Source organism: Plecotus auritus (genome assembly GCF_963455305.1).
Source record: "Plecotus auritus genome assembly, chromosome: 7".
NCBI lineage: Eukaryota > Metazoa > Chordata > Mammalia > Chiroptera > Vespertilionidae > Plecotus > Plecotus auritus.
Window position 1 is genome coordinate 132475709 of NC_137774.1, and position 18762 is coordinate 132494470.

General features: G+C 44.7%; 1 protein-coding gene across 3 annotated transcripts; it reads left to right on the forward strand.

Moving 5' to 3' along the window:
- Nucleotides 1-7426: 7426 nt before the first annotated feature.
- Nucleotides 7427-17849, forward strand: ANKRD34B (ankyrin repeat domain 34B). 3 transcript variants are annotated; one of them, XM_080682389.1, is made up of 5 exons: nt 7427-7635; nt 8497-8621; nt 10366-10448; nt 13894-13974; nt 15493-17849. In XM_080682389.1, exon 5 carries the CDS (start codon nt 15516-15518, stop codon nt 17025-17027), a length of 1512 nt encoding a protein of 503 aa, XP_080538515.1. In that variant the 5' UTR covers nt 7427-7635; nt 8497-8621; nt 10366-10448; nt 13894-13974; nt 15493-15515; the 3' UTR covers nt 17028-17849. The 3 variants fall into 3 exon arrangements, with proteins under 3 accessions (XP_080538515.1, XP_080538516.1, XP_080538517.1); XM_080682390.1 differs by lacking the exon at nt 7427-7635 and adding an exon at nt 7957-8069; XM_080682391.1 differs by lacking the exons at nt 7427-7635; nt 13894-13974 and adding an exon at nt 7957-8069.
- Nucleotides 17850-18762: the final 913 nt, after the last annotated feature.

An 18762-nucleotide genomic window follows, 5' to 3' on the forward strand; every position in this document is an offset into this window, starting at 1 on the left:
CGTAGGGGGCCGACCCGGTTGGATTGTAGTCTCCCTCCTTTCCCCTGCAAAGAGGTTCATGTCCTAATCCCTGGTATCTTCGAATATGTTATCTTAACACTGGTAAAGAAAACTTCACAGGTGTGCCCTAGTTGGTTTGGCTCAGTGGATAGAGCGTCAGACTGTGGACTGAAGGGTCCCAGGTTTGATTCTGGTCAAGGGCACATGCCCGGGTTGCGGGCTCGATCCCCAGTAGGGGGCGTGCAGGAGGCAGCCAATCAATTATTCTCTCTCATCATTGATGCTTCTATCTCTCTCTCCCTCTTCCTTCCTCTCTGAAATCAATAGAAATATTTTAAAAAATTAAAAAAAAACTTCACAGGTGTGATTAAACTAATAATCTTTTTACATTTTTTTTAATTGATTGATTTTGAGAGAGAGAGAAACATTGGTTTGTTGTTCCACTTATTTATGCATTCATTTGTTGCTTCTTCTATGTGTCCTGACTGGAGATTGAACCCACAACCTTGGAGTATTGGGACAATCTAACCAACTGAGCTACCTAGCCAGGGCTAACCTAAGAATATGGAGATGGGAGATTATTCTGGATTTTCTGAGGGGGCCCTGTATAATCACAAAGGTTATTATAAGAGTGAAGTAGGGGGGGAGAAACCAAGATGGCGGCATAGGTAAACACCTAAACTGCTGCCTCGCACAACAATTTCAAAACTACAACTAAAAGACAGAACAGACACCATCCAGAACCACAGGAAAGCTGGCTGAGTGAAAATTCTACAACTAGAAGGAAAAAGAAAAGCTCACAGAGAATTGGAGGTACGGCAAAGGGGCTTTGTGCGCGCAGAGAGGAAGGGCGGCTGAGAGCCTGGCTGACTTTCTCTGGCGGAAAGGGGAAGGAAGCCTCCGACTGCACAGAACCCCAGTTCTGACTGCACTGAACCCCAGTTCTGGGCGAACCCCTGGGGACCCACGCTCTTGTGGGGGGAGTCTGGACTCTCGGGCGGAGACTCGAGCTGGGAAAGGCAGAAGTCTGAAGGCGCGCGCGGGCCAGTGCGCACAAAGGCTGCGGAGGCTGCCACAGGCTTTCCCTAGTGGAAGGGAGTCAGAGGCTCCTGACGGCACTGAGCCCCAGTTCTGACTGCAGTGAACCCCAGTTCCAGGCGAGCCCCTGGGACCCACGCTCTTGTGGGGGGAGTCTGGACTCTCGGGCGGAGACTCGGGAGCCGGGGAAGGCGGAGGACTGAAAGTGCGCACGCGCGCGCGTGCCAGTGCGCACAAAGGCTGCGGAGGTTGCCACAGGCTTTCCCTAGTGGAAGGGAGTCAGAGGCTCCTGACGGCACTGAGCCCCAGTTCTGACTGCAGTGAACCCCAGTTCCAGGCGAGCCCCTGGGACCCACGCTCTTGTGGGGGGAGTCTGGACTCTCGGGCGGAGACTCGGGAGCCGGGGAAGGCGGAGAACTGAAAGTGCGCACGCGCGCGCGTGCCAGTGCGCACAAAGGCTGCGGAGGTTGCCACAGGTTTTCCCTAGTGGAAGGGAGTCAGAGGCTCCTGACGGCACTGAGCCCCAGTTCTGACTGCAGTGAACCCCAGTTCCAGGCGAGCCCCTGGAGACCCACGCTCTTGTGGGGGGAGTCTGGACTCTCGGGCGGAGACTCGAGCTGGGGAAGGCGGAGGACTGAAAGCGCACATGCGCGCAAGGGCAAGGCTGACAGGAAGCCAAGACTGAGACTCCACCCCATCCAAGCTGAGCACAGAGCCTATTGCAATTTGGCAAGTCTAATCCTATAAGGCTGTCTCCAGCACCGAACTTCTCCCAGCATAGACACAGCTGATCCTTATAGCCAACTGACCCAGAGGTCAATTCTTCCCAGTGATACCAACAACAATAAGACTTAATTACAACAAGGCTGTACACACAGTCCTCAAAGGGGTGCACCAAGAGTGTCCACCTCAGGTTAACTGGGGAAGCAGACCCACTGGGCCTTATTGGAAACCTAGCACAAATATCTACCTTACCAACTCAGGGAATCAGTGAAAATGCGGGGTCAAAGAATCAGGTCACAAACGAAAGAAATGGAGGAAAACAAACGACTGGATATAGAATTCAAAACCACGGTTATAAGACTTTTTAAGAATATCCTAGAAAAGGCCGATAAATATAACGAGACCCTCGAAGATATGAAAAAGGACCAACTAGAAATTAAACATACACTGACTGAAATAAAAAATATTATACAGAGACCCAGAAACAGAATAGAGGAACACAAGAATCAAGTCAAAGAATTGAAATACAAAGAAGCAAAAAACTCTCAACCGAAAAAGCAAAAAGCAAAAAAAAAAATCCAAAAAGTTGAAGATAATGTAAGAAGACTCTGGGACAACTTCAAGCGTACCAACATCAGAATTATGGGGGTGCCAGAAGAAGAGAGAGAGCAAGATACTGAAAACCTATTTGAAGAAATAATCACTGAAAACTTCCCCCACCTGGTGAAAGAAATAGACTTACAAGTCCAGGAAGCGCACAGAACCCCAAACAAAAGGAATCCAAAGAGGACCACACCAAGACACATCATAATTAAAATGCCAAGAGCAAAAGACAAAGAGAGAATATTAAAAGCAGCAAGAGAAAAGCAGTTGATTACCTACAAGGGAGCACCCATACGACTGTCAGCTGACTTCTCAACAGAAACTATGAAGGCCAGAAGGGAGTGGCAAGAAATTTTCAATGTGATGAATAGCAAGAACCTACAACCAAGATTACTCTACCCAGCAAAGCTATCATTCAGAATTGAAGGGCAGATAAAGAGCTTCACAGATAAGAAAAAGCTGAAGGAGTTCATCACCACCAAACCAGTATTATATGAAATGCTGAAAGGTATTCTTAAAGAAGAGGAAGAAGAAAAAAGTAAAGAGAAAAATTATGAACAACAAATACATATCTATCAACAAGCGAACCTAAAAATCAAGTGAATTAAAAACCTGAGGAACAGAATAATCTGGTGAATATAATAGAATCAGGGGCATAGAAAGGGAGTGGACTGATAATTCTCAGGGGGAAAGGGGTATGGGGGGTTCATGAAGAGAATGGACAAAAATCATACACCTATGGATGAGGACAGTGGGGGGGAGGTAAGGGCAGAAGGTGGGGTGGGAAATGGGTGGAGGGGAGCTATGGGGGGAAAAAGGAGAAATAATTGTAATAATCTGAATAAAGATTTATTTAAAAAAAAAAAAAAGAGTGAAGTAGGAGGGTGAGAGGGAGAGAAAGACCTGTGACAAGTGAAGCAGAGTTGAGAGAGAAATCGAGATTTGAAGATGGAGTAATGAGCCATCAGCCAAAGAATGCAGGCAGCCTTTAGAAACTGGAAAAGGGAAGGAAATGGGTTATTCCCTAGAGCCTCCAGAAGACACACAGCCTTGCCAACACTTACAATCTTAGGCACGTAAAACCCAATTTAAACATCTGACCTCCAGAACTGTAAGAATAAATTCATGTTGTTTTAAGCCACTGAGTTTGTGGTAATTTGTTACAATCAGCAATAGAAAACTAATAAAATCGGAATGACAATTACATCATCTAATTTGAAAAACTGGCAATATGTCTGCTTTAGACTCACAATTCAACTCCTAGGTATGTACCCATCAGAAATGTGTATATATGTTCACCATTTTTGTAATGTCCCAAACCGGAGAATTACCAAATGTCTGTCAGTGATAAAATGAATAAATTAAGATACATTCACACAGTGGAATACTATGCAGCAATAAGAATGAACCAACTGAAGATGGCAGCAAAGGTAAACACCTAAACTGCTGCCTCGCACAACAATTTCAAAACTACAACTAAAAGACAAAACGGACATCATCCAGAACCAAGGGAAGGCTGGCTGAGTGGAAATTCTACAACTAGAGGGAGACAGAAAAGCACACTGAGACTCAGAGGAACTGCGGAAGGCAGAGGTTCGAAGGCACATGCACGGAGAGGGCGGGCAACTGAGTACGCGGCTGGCTTTCTCAAGCGGAAGGGAGACAAAAGCTCCCGACTGTACTGAACTCCAATTCCAGGCGAGACTGGGGACCCAGACTCATTAGCGGAGAAACTGGACTGTCTAGCTGCAGGGGGAACTCGAGGTGCTTGCAGCAATTACCACAGGACACTGAGACCCAGGGGCCTATTAGGGCAGGGCTGACGGGAAACTAATGCTGTCTGCTCCTCCCTGAGACTCTGCCCCACCCAAGCTGAGCACAGAGGCTTTTGCAAGTCTTCTCCCATAAGGGTGTCTCCAGCACAGAAGTTCTCCCAGTGTAGACACAGCTGATCCTCACAGCCAATTGGCCTGGAGGTCAATTCCTCCCAGTGATACCAACAACAATCAACGCTTAACTACAACAAGACTGTGCACACAGCCCACAAAGGGGTGCACCAAGAGTGTCCACCTCAGGTAACTGGGGAGGCTGAGCCACTGGGCCCTATAGGACACCTAGCACACAAAGCTACTCTATCAACTCAGGGGAGAAGCCAAAATGCGGAGACAAAGAAACAGATTACAAATGAAAGAAATGGAGGAAAGCAAATGACTGGATATAGAGTTCAAAACCACTGTTATAAGGTTTTTCAAGAATTTTCTAGAAAAGGCCGATAAATTTAGTGAGACCCTCGAGGATATGAAAAAAGACCAATTAGAAATTAAGCATACACTGACTGAAATAAAAAATATTAAACAGAGATCTAACAGCAGACTAGAGGATCGCAAGAATCAAGTCAAAGATTTGAAATACAAAGAAGCAAAAAACACTCAACCAGAAAAGCAAAAAGAAAAAAGAGTCCAAAAATATGAAGATAGTGTAAGGAGCCTCTGGGACAACTTCAAGAGTACCAACAACAGAATTATGGGGGTCCCAGAAGAAGCGAGAGAGCAAGATACTGAAAACCTATTTGAAGAAATAATGACTGAAAACTTCCCCCACCTGGTGGAAGAAATAGACTTACAAGTCCAGGAAGCACACAGAACCCCAAACAAAAGGAATCTAAAGAGGACCACACCAAGACACATCATAATTAAAACGCCAAGAGCAAAAAACAAAGAGAGAATATTAAAAGAAGCAAGAGAAAAACAATTAGTTACCTACAAGGGAGCACCCATATGACTATCAGCGGATTTCTCAACAAAAACTATACAGGCCAGACGGGAGTGGCAAGAAATATTCAAAGTGATGAATAGCAAGAACCTCTATCCAGATTACTCTACACAGCAAAGTTATCATTCAGAATGGAAGGTCAGATAAAAAGCTTCACAGATAAGGAAAAGCTAAAGGAGTTCATCACCACCAAACCAGTATTATATGAAATGCTGAAAGGTATTCTTTAAGAAGAGGAAGAAGAAAAGGGTAAAGATAAAAATTATGAACAACAAATACATATCTATCAACAAGTGAATCTAAGAATCAAGTGAATAAAAAAATCTGATGAACAGAATAAACTGGTGAATATAATAGAATCAGGGGCATAGAAAGGGAGTGGACTGACAATTCTCAGGGGGAAAGGGGTATGGGGGGTGCAGGAAGAGACTGGACAAAAATCGTACACCTATGGATGAGGACAGTGTGGGGGAGGGTAAAGGCAGAGGGTGGGGTGGGAACTGGGTGGAGGGGAGCTATGGGAAAAAAAAGAGGAACAATTGTAATAACTAAACAATAAAGATATATTAAATTTTAAAAAAAAGAATGAACCAACTATTACCAAAGACAGTATGGAACTCTTAAACATGCCTAGTGAAAGCCATACAACAGAGTAATTCTGTAGGATCCAATTGCTATAAAGTGCAAATGCAAGTAAAAGTAATCTATGCTGGTTGAAGCCACTACTCTCTCTCCGCTCCCCAAAGGAGGGATATGAGAGGGAGTCTTCTGGGATGCTGGTATTGTATGTTCTGTCCCTTGATCTTAATGATGCCTCAGTTTGTGCAAAATCATTGAACTTATGAAATATGCACCATTAAATATATTCTATACATTAATAGAAACTTTTTGTTATTTTTTGGGGGGAAAGGAGACCTGTGCCTTCATGCAGATTTGCCCTATCCTTCCCAGGGAACTTCCAATCTCCCCACACTGGACACAGATCCAGGATTCTAGGTCCCTAGAGCCTAAGTCTGGGTTAAAATATCCTATGAACTTTCTTTACATACTAGAAGCCCGGTGCATGAAATTCGTGCACTGTGGGGTGGGGGGTGGGGCGATCTCTCAGCCTGGCCTATGCCTTCTCGCAGTCTGTGACCCCTCAGGGGATGTCCGCCTCCCTGTAGGGAGCGGGTCTAAGCCAGCAGGTGGACATCCCTCTCGAAGTCCAGGACGCCCTCGCTCCTTACTGCCTGCCTGCTTGCTGCTCCCTACCGCTCTGCTCACTGCTCCTTAGTGCTGCTGTGGAGGCTCCTGGCATCCAGGCTGCACTGGCCAGCAGTGAGCCCAGCTTCTGGCTAAGAGGTGCTCCCCCTGTGGGAGCGCACTGACCACCAGGGGGCAGCTCCTGCATTGAGCACCTGCCCCCTGGTGGTCAGTTCATAGCGACCAGTCATTCCACCGTTTGGTCAATTTGCATATTAGGGTTTTATTATATAGGATATTCATTAAAGAGTCTATTTCAGCAGGTTGTTTTCCTAAGTAAAGGAAGCCTACTCAGAGATAAGTCTACTTTCCCCTTTTGAGGACTCAAAACTAGTTTTGATTAACATTTTCTGAACAACAGAAAATGGTCTTTTTCCCACCCGTAGATCCCTGATAAATGGAGTAAAACGCGTTGCTTCTACCTAATTTCCTCTTTTGTGTCCATATTGAAATTTAACACGTAGACTGTACTTTGTGAAATTTTGTTAGTGTTATATTCATGTTTTAATAATAGTGTTTAAAGTTATAAACTCATAGAAACAAGAACGGTTGTTCCCACCAATACCACAACGGGAAACGAGGCTTTGGCTTTACCTAAAGGGAGTACAGGGGTGGGAAGTGGGGAGAGGGGGCGGTGAGGGACAGGCACCAGAATCAGCCCGAGGGTGGGGTGGGGTGGGGAGGGGTGGGGATATGAACTGGAAGGAAACAAAGATATGAACAGAGGGACCAGGAGCCGGGAAGTAGGGGTGGCCATCTCTCTACAGTGGGGAAGACCCTGCAGTCCGTTCTCTGGGCCAAATCGGTATGGCCAAAGCCCAGGGACCAGTTTGAGTGGGGAGGGGGGTTCTTCTGGGGACAGAAGGCGGAGCTTGGGAGGCCAGACTTGGGGCCCCTCCACCACCACCACCCCCCCCCCCCCAGGCGATCCGATCGACTTTGACCCCGCTGCCCCCACCAGCAGCTCAGCCCCAGCGGGCGAGCCACTCCCAGCGGAAGCGCCGCGCGACCGGGCGTCTGGCGAAGTGCGCGCCTCCCGGCCCCCACTCCAACGCGTCGCGGCTCCGAGCCGCCGCCTGCCTTTTTCAGACGAACAGGGGCGGGGACAGGGTGGCACCTACCAGCATCTGTGACCTGAGCCGCCGAAGACCACAATCCTACAGGGTAGGCGCCCTAGGGTCACCTGCGCGGAGGGTCCTAGCAGAGCCCGGGAGGCGGAAGGCGGCGCCGCCGCGACTCGACAGCGCGTCCCAGGTCAGTGTGCTGCGCCCGCTCTGCAGGCTGCGCTCGGGGAAACTTTGGTTTGCCGTGTGGGCTGCCGGGAGGAGAGCTATGAGGGCACGGCCCGGGGCCCCGCGGCCTCTGTGCACCGCGTCCAGTGCTTCCAGGCCCTGGGAGCAGCACCAACCGCGCACCCCGAGACCCGCGCCAATCGAGCGTCCCCGGGTCTCAGGGGCCTGTCCAGAGACTCAGCCCGGCCATCGCGGGCTTTGCGGCGGCTCGAGCTTGGACCCCGCCGGGATGCGGGTTTTGCCTGCTTCTCTGCCTCGCCGCGCTGGAGAACCGATGAGGCCGCCCGTGGCCGCGGGATGTCTGGGAGAATGCGGGTCGGCGCCCAGCCCGAGCGGCGCGCGTTCGGCCGCTGGAGCTTGCGGACCAGAGGCTCGGACTTGGGCGCGTCTCCGCAGGTGCCTGTGGCGCCGGGGCTGTGGGAGGTGCAGGCTGAGCGCGGAGGGCGAGCTGGGGCTGCGGAGCTGTTTGCAGCCACTGGCTTCACTAATGGGAGCCACACAGGGGCGAGCGGCGCTTCTAGGGCGCGTACAGCTTTGGCACCAAAACCTTGGAATTCTTTACCAGAGAGCAGGGGTCCAGAGGTGCACCTGCCCCAGGATGGAGGCCCTGGCTTCTCTCCTCGGGCATACCATTTCCTAAGGGAGGGCAGCGTCCTCCGGGAGGGCAGCGTGGGGACCGAACCGCAGAGGCTCTGTGCTGAACCCCATTTCGTAGATGGCCTGCCTGCTTAGCTCAGAGACCAGGCGACGAAACGCGCACCCCACCCCCATCCGTGCCCCGGCGCCGTCGCCCCAGTCACCTTCCTTTGCCCTTCTCTGACAGCACTTCGGGTTCGCTCCCTCCGCACTCTGAAATAAACTGAAGAAAGGAGCTTGGTTCCCAGAGCCGCCTGGGTCTGTGGAGACGCTGCCAGAATCCTCAACAGCTTGGATCTCTGACTGTTGGAGGTATAGTTTTGCTGGTCTGTATGTGTATGTTCTGGGGTGGGGGTGTAGCTGCCCCAAGGCCCAGAGGCTTGGGGGACAGCGAAGTAACTGTAAGAAGACATTAGCCCTTTTGGGGTACATGTGGAAAACAGGGTAAACCTTACCAGTTACTCTTTCCCTTGAGCAGTTACTAAATATTTCTTACAAGCCAGTGCCAGGGTAAAACACTTTTCCTGGCAGGTCATTACATTTCTTGGGACAATCTCGGGTGCCTTTTTTGTTCTGACACTGCTCCCTTTCCTTGCATGGGGAAGAGACATATTTTGCTTGTGTCAGGCAGACTTGCTTCATTCCAAGTGCAGCTGACCTCTGCATCCTGGCCTTGGGCTGTCTGCTGGGACTCTGAATTTTTGCAGCTCTCTCCGGGGAGGGCAGGGAAGCACGCCTCCAGTCCTTGGTCCATCTAACCCAAGGCTGTACTCTTCTCTGGGCCTGTGGGCTCCCTCTCCATCTAGGCTGTGGCAGCCATCTCTGCCCTACACTCCTGCAGGGGAATTGAGCATCAGACCACTCCGAGGTGATGACAGAGACAGCCTGGTGGGATCCTGAGGCAGGGGTTGGTAGCACATAGGAAGTGGGTTAAGGAATGAGGAGTGAAGAGTTGGCCGCAGATTTTCTCTAAGTGTGCATAGAAAGCACCCCCTATTGAATGTCTGGAAGTGGAGACTGGAATCTTTTTAACAAACTCTTCATGTGATTCTTCTGCCCATTGGTATAGGGACCTTGCCTGTCATTGTCAGACCCCACCAGCCCAGAGGATTCTCATTTAGTGATGGGTGTTTAGAAATTGACATTTATTGAAATCTTAAGAGACCAGTATATGAGGATCTTTTAAATCCTCACAATTACCTACTATAAATTAAATTTTATCCCCACTTTAGGGATGAGGAAACTGAGGCTCAGCGCATTAGCTTCCCAGGGGTTGGTAACTTGGGAAGAGACAAAGCCCAGACTTCTGATACACAGCCTGCTGCCTTCTCTAAGCTAGCTTTGTCCCCTGTGGGCAGCACAAAGGCAGGGAGGGGCAAGCATTTGTTAATTTCCACCCCCTTGATGCCCTCCCCCACCATGGCAGACAGCTGACATTATGAGAGGGAGCATGAATCCTTTTTTGGAGGTGGAGTAAGAGGCTCAAAGGAAAATAACATTTCTCTCCAAATGAAAGGAAAACCGGAGGTGGCACGGGGAGAAAACACCACAGCAAAGGCCAAGCCTACCATTTCCAAAATGACTTTTAAAGTGCTGCAGCCCATGTTGCACTGGGGAGTTAGACACCACATGAATCAGGCACTTACCACAGAACCCTACTCTGTGGGAAGCTGGGGACGTAAGATAAAGGACACAGGAACTTATACATAAGCCCTGGGGTGCAGGCAAATAAGAGGAGTGACTTTGGGAGAGCTCCCACCTTTCCTTTCGCAGCCTCCTCCCCTGCACAGAATGGGGGCCTGACCTGGTGCGTGCTGATTCCCTTCCTATGCCAGCCATGCTTACAGGGCAGGCTGCATCCTGCGAACACACAGAGGGTTGCCACGCGTAGGACCCACGCCAGACACTTTTACAGACTCGGTGAAATACGATTAACTGAACAAACACCATAGGGATGTCTTAAGGAATGAAAAAAAAACTAGACTTCAAATGGGAGAGATGAGTGCAACAAATTATTGGTATTTACATAACTGAATAGCTTTGATTTCCTTCCTAGGAACTGACAGCTGGCTGTCAGAAAACGCATCCAGGGAGAGAAAAGGCATAAGTGGAGTATCAAATTTTGAATAATGTCTTCAGGTAACTTTCTATTTCCATGTAGAGTGGGAGAGGCGAATGCAGTTATGGTTTGAATTGCTTCATTTATTGTCAGATATTTTTAAAAGGGGTCATAATTCTAAGATCCAGTGTTTTTGACTTCTTTAGACTGGCTTCCAGTCCTCAGGTAGCAGGGCAGAAAGCTGGGGTGGGCGCACCATTCAGCCTGTAGACTCTCACTTTATCCCCCTGTTTTCAGCGTGCTGCCGTGAGGTTTAGAGCCTTTCTGATCAATCTGTTCAGAGAATAAACCTTTGTTTTCTTGCCTGAAAGAGTCTGCTACTTGGGGTGGGATAAAGAACCTGGGGTCCATTTGTTCTGTCCACAGACTTTGAGCCATCCTCTCATGTTCAGCCCTGTGCCTCATTACCACTTGCTGTCACTTAGGGCCTCTTCATCCTAAACTTCATGGGCCCTAGGCTTAAGCTGGTTCCCTGCTCATCTCCCTGGTGATTTCTGTTGCAGCCTCTGCTATGCAAAGGCAGTTTACCATGCCACCATCCTGCTCTGTTTCCAAAGCTTGTTTGAAAATGCTCCCCTGATATCTGTCCTCCAGTTTTCTTTGTTCTTCAAGATATGTATCTTTTTCATTTTTTAAAATAACAAAATTGTAATTTTAGTGGCATCTTGAGAAGAGAGAGGACCAAATGAGTATAGTAAATACACCATAATGAATTGCAAGTGATTTTAAAGATGTTCTAATCCTACATAATAAAAGCCTCCTATGCTAAGTGTCCGGTCATCTGGTCGTCCATTCAACCAATCAAAGCATAATATGCTAATGATATGCTAAGGCCACTCAACCCCTTGCTATGACGTGCACTGACCACCCAGGGGCAGACAGTCAACTGGTCGACCATTCACTATGACATGCACTAACCACCAGGGGGCAGGTGCTCTGATCGGTAGGTTAGTCTGCTGCTGGGGTCCCGCTAATTGGGACTGAAAGAGATGGGCTGGCACACCCTGGAGCCCTCCCGCCGTCCCTCCCCGGCTGGCCAACCTCCCACATCCCTCCCCAGTCCCTCTTGCAATCTGGGACCCCTTGAGGGATTTCAGAGAGCTCATTTCGGCCTGATCCCACAGGCCAGGCTGAGGGACCCCACTGGTGCACGAATTCATGCACCGGGCCTCTAGTTTTAAAATAAAAGGCAATTTAGCCCTGGCCGGTGTGGCTCAGTTGGTTGAGCATTGTCCTGTGCACTGAAGGGACACTGGTTCAATTCCCAGTCAGGGCATGTGCCCAGGGTTGCCAGTTCAGTCACTGGTGGGGATGCATGTGGGAGGCAACTGATAGATGTTTTGCGCACATCAGTGTTTCTTTCTTTCTCTCCCTCTCCTTTCCTCTCTAAAATCAATAAAGACATATTTTTTAAAAAGACATTTTATCCAGCTGTTTAATAATTAATATCTTATAATAATGTTAAAATTATTGTACTAGAAAATTATAAAGAAAATATACTTAAAGGATGTTTTCATTCCATATTTTAGTAAATACCATTTATGTTTAGGAAACATTATTTGCACATCCTAAAAATTTTTTTTAAATATTTTACCTGTTATTTAAGTAGGCTGTGGATTAGGGACATAGTAAAAATAAAAGAAGGCTAAATTCTGGGATAAAATTTTTTAAAAAGAAGAGTGCAGTAAGAAGGCACAAGAAAGTCTTTTTGTAGACATTGATTTCATCACCACCCACCAGGGGATGAATGTTATCTGATTACCTTTCCACAGATGAGGAGCCCAAGGCTCTGAGGCCGAGAGACTTTAGCAGGGCATTCAGCTAGTAAATAGGAGAGTCGGGATAAAAATCTGGGTCTGTCTAACCCCCAAACATTCTCTAGCTGAACTGTTATCTGTTGGGAAGGTAAAACTGAACTTGGGGATCATTTATAAACTAGATTATAACAAAGGGTCTGACGGAATATGAAGATGGTGTCAGCACCTAATGTTCAGTGAGGGTTTCACAGGTTGGGATAGGAGGCAAGGCCATTTCTGAACTAGGATAACTGTGAGTGAAAGAAGTGGTCTGTCTTGTCACACACAAGTAGAACTTACCTCTAGGAAGAGTAAATGAGTCAAACTTCATTGTCAGCTTTTTTGCTGTGCAAATGGCTGGGGCAAGATAAAGGAACCAAGTGAAAGAGGATGAGGGTATAAAGACAAGGGCATTATTCCAAAAAGGTACTGATTACAATTGAGACACTAGGAGACCAACTATGTTCATACATGAAGAATAAAGTGTCTGACAACTTTTTTCTCTGAAAAATGTAATGTTTAAAGATTTTCAGAATTGCTCTACTAAATGTGAACAGTTTAAAAAAGTGATCAATCCAAGGAGTTTTTTAATGAACAAAGAGTAAGCCTCATGGAGTTGTTTTGCTAGACAGTCCTGCCGGTCTCGGGGGAGGGCGTCTGTCTGCCTACGCCCACATGGCAGATAGATCCACTGGTTGCCAGGAGCTAGTGGTGCGACTGCTCAGCTTCTCTGAGGCCCTGGAGCCCACAGCACCCTCCCTTTCCAGAGGACTACGGTGTGGCACCCCAGCAGGCAGTACATTGCCAGCCCCCCTTCATCTCCCAGAACCTCCTGATGCCAGCTTTGAAGAAAGTTGCGACAGAAAGTAGTCAGACTTAGTGTTGTGGAGAATGGCTTTTACATGAGGATAGGTGAAAAGGTTTGAAAATCTTTCCCAGTTTCTTATAAGACTTTATGCAGAACCCATGTTCGCAGACAGTGCGGTGGTGAAGGCCTGGGTTGGGAGGGGCGGTGGGCTGGAGGAAGTCAATGGGGGGAAAAGGGGGACATATGTAATACTTTCAACAATAAAGATTTTTTAAAAAGTTATAGACTAGAATGTGATGTAGGCAAAAAAATATTAAAAAACAATATTGGGCCGAAACCGGTTTGGCTAAGTGGATAGAGCGTCGGCCTGCGGACTGAGAGGTCCTGGGTTCGATTCCGGTCAGGGGCATGTACCTTGGTTGCGGGCACATCCTCAGTGGGAGGTGTGCAGGAGGCAGCTGATCGATGTTTTTCTCACATCGATGTTTCTAGCTCTCTATCCCTCTCCCTTCCTCTCTGTGAAATATCAATAAAATATAAAAAAAAAACAAAAAATAAAAACAATATTGGCCCCAATACTAAAAACTATATGAGAGTATAGTATTAAAATGTGGTATCTGAGAACTTGTTCTCATTTGAGTATCTGTTTCTCAAATGCTGCTTTTGGTCAAGGGTGTTTTTACATTATTGATACCATTTTTTTTCTTGAACTGCAGTTATTAAGTGGTTTCTATATTTACTATTATGTTCCAACTTATTTCTCTAAATCCTGTTGCTTTAATCCTATTAAACACATTTGTACTTTAAAAATGCTAAAAGAAGGTTTCTTTTGAATCACTGTCTCACATGAGCTCTTTTCAGATGCTTTGCATTCAGAATAACCTCTGGGTTGGGACCCACGCTGTCAGCCAGTCCTAAAATTCCTAAGTTCCTGAGTTACAGGTATGTCTGGCTCTGGAATAACTTCAGTAGAACATAAAGTCACAGCATTCGCTTTCATTGTGTTTATGTATGTGTATATTGAGTAGTTGTCCTCTGCTTAGCATCAGGAATGATACTAACGAGGAAGTTAGTAAGGATAGTCTTTTGAATACTGCCTTTCAGGAACATAGTAGCTGCAGCTCCTTGAATATCTAGGCATCAATGCTATTGATAATACCACAAAAACTGAGTTATGTTGTAAAAACTAAGATCTGATAGAACCTTTGTAAAATGTACTTATGCAACGTATCCTATAGAAGCGCTATGCTCTTTTCTGTATACATGTTCCATTTTACAATAAATAGATAAGAGTAGTAGAATCATACAAAAGAACAGAAATACTTACTGTTTTAAAAAACAATAATAAAATGGTCATCTATATCCATGCCACGTAGGGAGAGAAACAGAACATTACCTGAATCTTAAAATTCCCCAGGCCTCCCTCCCAAATTGTATTGTTCTCTCTACACCCTGCCCCTAAGAGATAACTTTCTCCTGATTTTATTTTAATCACTCCTTTTGCTTTTTTTTTTTCTCTTCAGTTTCCCATTTGTGTATGATTCTTAAATTGTTTATTTTTAAAAAATTGGGTGAATTAAGAAAGGTCAATATTGCCAATAGCATATGATGGAGCTCTCAAGAGATAAGGTGAAGAGTCTCTGGATCTTATTCACTTTTCCATAGAATCTTGTTGTTTCTTAGTTACAACATCTTATCCCTTTGGGGATAATGAGCTTTTGCAGTTTTCATTTTCCTGACTAATTAATATCTGTATCCTCCAAGTTGCTTTTATTCTGTTTATTCTGGTATTTTTAATGTAAGAGGCTTTTTCTTTTGCTTTTTGTTTTGACTGTCTCATGATTAAAGGGCTTGGATTAAAAAGCTGATTATTTAATTAATGTGGGATATTTCACATGTTCTTTTGTATGATACTACCTTTATTTATTTATTTATTTATTTATTTATTTTTTAAATATATTTTATTGATTTTTTACAGAGAGGAAGGGAGAGGGATAGAGAGCCAGGAACATCGATGAGAGAGAAACATCGATCAGCTGCCTCCTGCACACCTCCCACTGGGGATGTGCCCGCAACCAAGGCACATGCCCCTGACCAGAATCGAACCCGGGACCCTTCAGTCCACAGGCCGACGCTCTATCCACTGAGCCAAACCGGTTTCGGCTACCTTTATTTATTGTAAGATGGAATATATATACAGTAGTAGGTTGGTGTTATAGCATAAATATTCAGTGAAGATTCTGAAAGTAAATTTTAGTTTGTAACCTCCTAAAGCTTGTTACTAGTCTAAAATTTTTTAATTTTGTAATTCACTATTTTGTCCTATACTTATTAATAACATAATTTCATTCATGTCCTCTTTCTCTATACATATTTCAGAAATTGTATGTAAAAACATGAATGTAAATGAGGACATTGATTTTGGCTAATCTTTTGGTCTTCATCTTCTTTGATAAGCAGGTATTGATTTCTGACTTTTGAAGATGGATGAAGGTGTAGAAATTTCAAGTGATGGAAATTCCCTGATAAAAGCAGTCCATCTGAGCCGGCTTCGCCTCACAAGACTCTTGCTAGAAGGTGGCGCCTACATCAATGAGAGCAATGACCGAGGGGAAACACCTTTAATGATCGCCTGTAAGACCAAACATGTGGATCACCAGAGTGTCAGTAAAGCCAAAATGGTTAAATACCTGTTAGAAAACAATGCTGATCCCAACATACAGGACAAATCTGGGAAAACCGCTTTGATGCATGCTTGCTTAGAGAAAGCTGGCCCTGAAGTTGTTTCCTTGCTCCTACAAAGTGGGGCCGACCTCAGCTTGCAAGACCATTCTAGTTACTCAGCCCTTGTTTACGCTCTAAATTCAGAAGATAAAGAGACCCTGAAAGTTCTACTTAGTGCTTGCAAGGCTAAAGGAAAAGAGGTCATTATCATAACGACAGCAAAATCGCCCTCTGGCAGGCACACTACCCAACAGTACTTAAATATACCTCCTTCGGATATAGATGAGTGTCATTCCCAAGCCACCTGTGCCACTCCTTCAGAAATAGACATAGGAACAGTCTCGATGCCACTTTCACATTCTTCTGAAACTGAAATGAGAGTTTTTGGCTTTAACGATCTGGAGCTCTCCGGAAGCCGTGATGATACCCGGGACCTGGGCTCCCCTGTGAGGAAGCCTGCTGTGGCCCTAAATGGGTCCAAGCCACCCTGGGTCAAGAGTGCCCCCCCATTAATGAACAGAGTGGCCTCTTTGCAAGAGGAGCTCCAGGATATTACCCCAGAGGAAGAATTATCCTACAAAACCAATGGGCTGGCACTTTCCAAGCGATTCATCACTAGGCACCAAAGTATTGACATAAAAGACACAGCACATTTGCTAAGAGCCTTTGATCAGGCCAGCTCAAGAAAGACATCATATGATGAAATGAATTATCGATCATGTTTTTCAGAAGGAAATCAGCAATGCATTGAAATCCCTATTGACCAGGACCCAGATTCCAACCAGACAATATTTGCTTCCACCTTAAGAAGTATAGTTCAAAAAAGAAACTCAGGGGCAAACCACTACAGCTCCGATTCCCAGCTCTCAGCTGGTCTAATCCCTACAACTTCAGAAGATGGCAAAGCACTTACAGGAAAGAAAAAGATCCTCTCACCAACTTCTTCCTTGTTGTCAGGGTCCAAAGACTTGTTGGAGAATATCCCCCCAGGTTCCCTGAGCAGGAGGAACCATGCAGTGTTAGAAAGGCGTGGGTCAGGAGCCTTCCCTTTAGATCACAGTTTCCCCCAAACCAGACCAGGATTTCTGCCACCCTTAAATATGAATCCTCACCCTCCCATCACAGATATCAATGTCACCAAGATTCCCAGCCTTCTTTCTTGCGGTCAAAAAGTGCTTATGCCAACAGTTCCTATTTTCCCTAAAAGTAAAAAAATGTTAAGGAGACAGTCATTGCAAACAGAACAAATTAAGCAGTTAGTAAATTTTTAAGAGATGGCTGGAAAACATACTTTGTTCATATGCCTTTATCAGAGAAATACACAACTAGAGAAGGAATCTCAAATGTTCATCCTTTTAAATATTGTAATTGGTTAGTCCATAATGGTTAGGGGGATCAACATGTGTATCATACGAGGCACTGTGGACACAAATACTCTATAGTTTCTGGTGAGGGAATTCTCTCAAAGTTAGAAGTATTTTTCTCAAAAGTATTTTTCTCTAAAGTATTTCTCTCTTCCCCCTCTCTCCCACTTTCTCTGAAAAGCAAAGGAAAAAATATGCTCCATTATTTGGGTGAAGATTAACCAAAAAAAAAGTGTAAAAGAAAATACTGACAGCTATAAAATGTTCTATGATCTATAAGCTTCAACTACAAAGAAGGGATGAACGGATTCTTTAAAAATGTTGTCCAGGCCGGCGTGACTCAGTGGTTGAGCGTCGACCTATAAACCAGGAGGTCATGGTTCCATTCCCAGTCAGGGCACATGCCCAGGTTGCAGACTCAATCCCCAGTGTGGGGTGGGCAGGAGGCACCCAATCAATGATTCTCTCTTACTGATGTTTCTTTTCCTCTCTCTGAAATCAATAAATATATATATTTATTTATATATATTTGACTGCAGGTAGATGAAAATCTAATTAAAATTTTAATGTTCAATCATTATAGTAGACAGAGCAACTAATATTCCTGTTGTTAGCTTAATCAGTGTTAAATGGTAGGTAAGTTTTACATGGTAGTAATAATCTATGCCAAGTGTTGTGTGCTGTGTTTTGCTTTGCTTTTTTTAAACATTTAAATAAAAATGTTATGGAATTCTTCATTTTTCATACCTTTAATTCCTGTTAATTTTTTGAAGCTTATCCATAGGTTTCCAATGAAAATATATTTTAAAGTTAAAAAGCATTCCTCTTTAATTATTCCTGACTTTCTAAAAACAATCCCAAAAATATCCCAAAAGTTTGACATTTATCACAAATAGAAACTAAATGCTTGCTTTATTTTATAAAAAACAAAAAACCTGATTATTAGCTTAGGCGAGCTAAAGTTAAGAAAGTCAGTAGAAACTTAATTACAAAATGTACTAAATAGTCGGTCAATATTAAACAATGTTTTGATTTCTAATATATAATTATTAGACATTTCCATAATAAGGATGTGTAAGGATAATTTCCTTAGTATGACATTCCAAAAATGTAGTATTTTATGACCTGTGAATAATTTTTAACAAAATAAGTGAAAACCATGCTACTATTATAAAATACTATAAAATGACTATTATCTATAAAATTTCAAAATATGGTGTTATACAAAGAATCCTTATTTCAATCTAGCAGTTTACAGCACAGAATAAATCAAACTATACAGAACCTGAGTGTATTAATTTGATGTTGTCATACACAACTTTCTTAGCTTTCTGTTAGTAAGGAGATGCTAACAATGGGCATCATGCTTTTCTTGGTAATTTGATATAAGCAAGTTATAATGTATATAGTATTTAATTTCTTGTGGCTTTTATTTGGGGAAAAAACCTGGAGGTGTTCCACTTAATGTTTTGAAGAACATTAATATTAATTAGAAATATTTTTTTATTCAGAACATGGAATTGTACCTAGTGTTTATAGGCAGCTAAATCCTTTTTGGCAAGTTCTAATATTGAGAAAAGTGCTTATCTCTAAGTTGTAAGGATACAGACTGGAAAATATGTAAATAGATTAGTTCATAAAA

What these genes read in the sequence shown, in the direction of transcription:
- ANKRD34B (XM_080682389.1), top strand. Translation starts at nt 15,516, where the DNA reads ATGGATGAAGGTGTAGAAATTTCAAGTGATGGAAATTCCCTGATAAAA.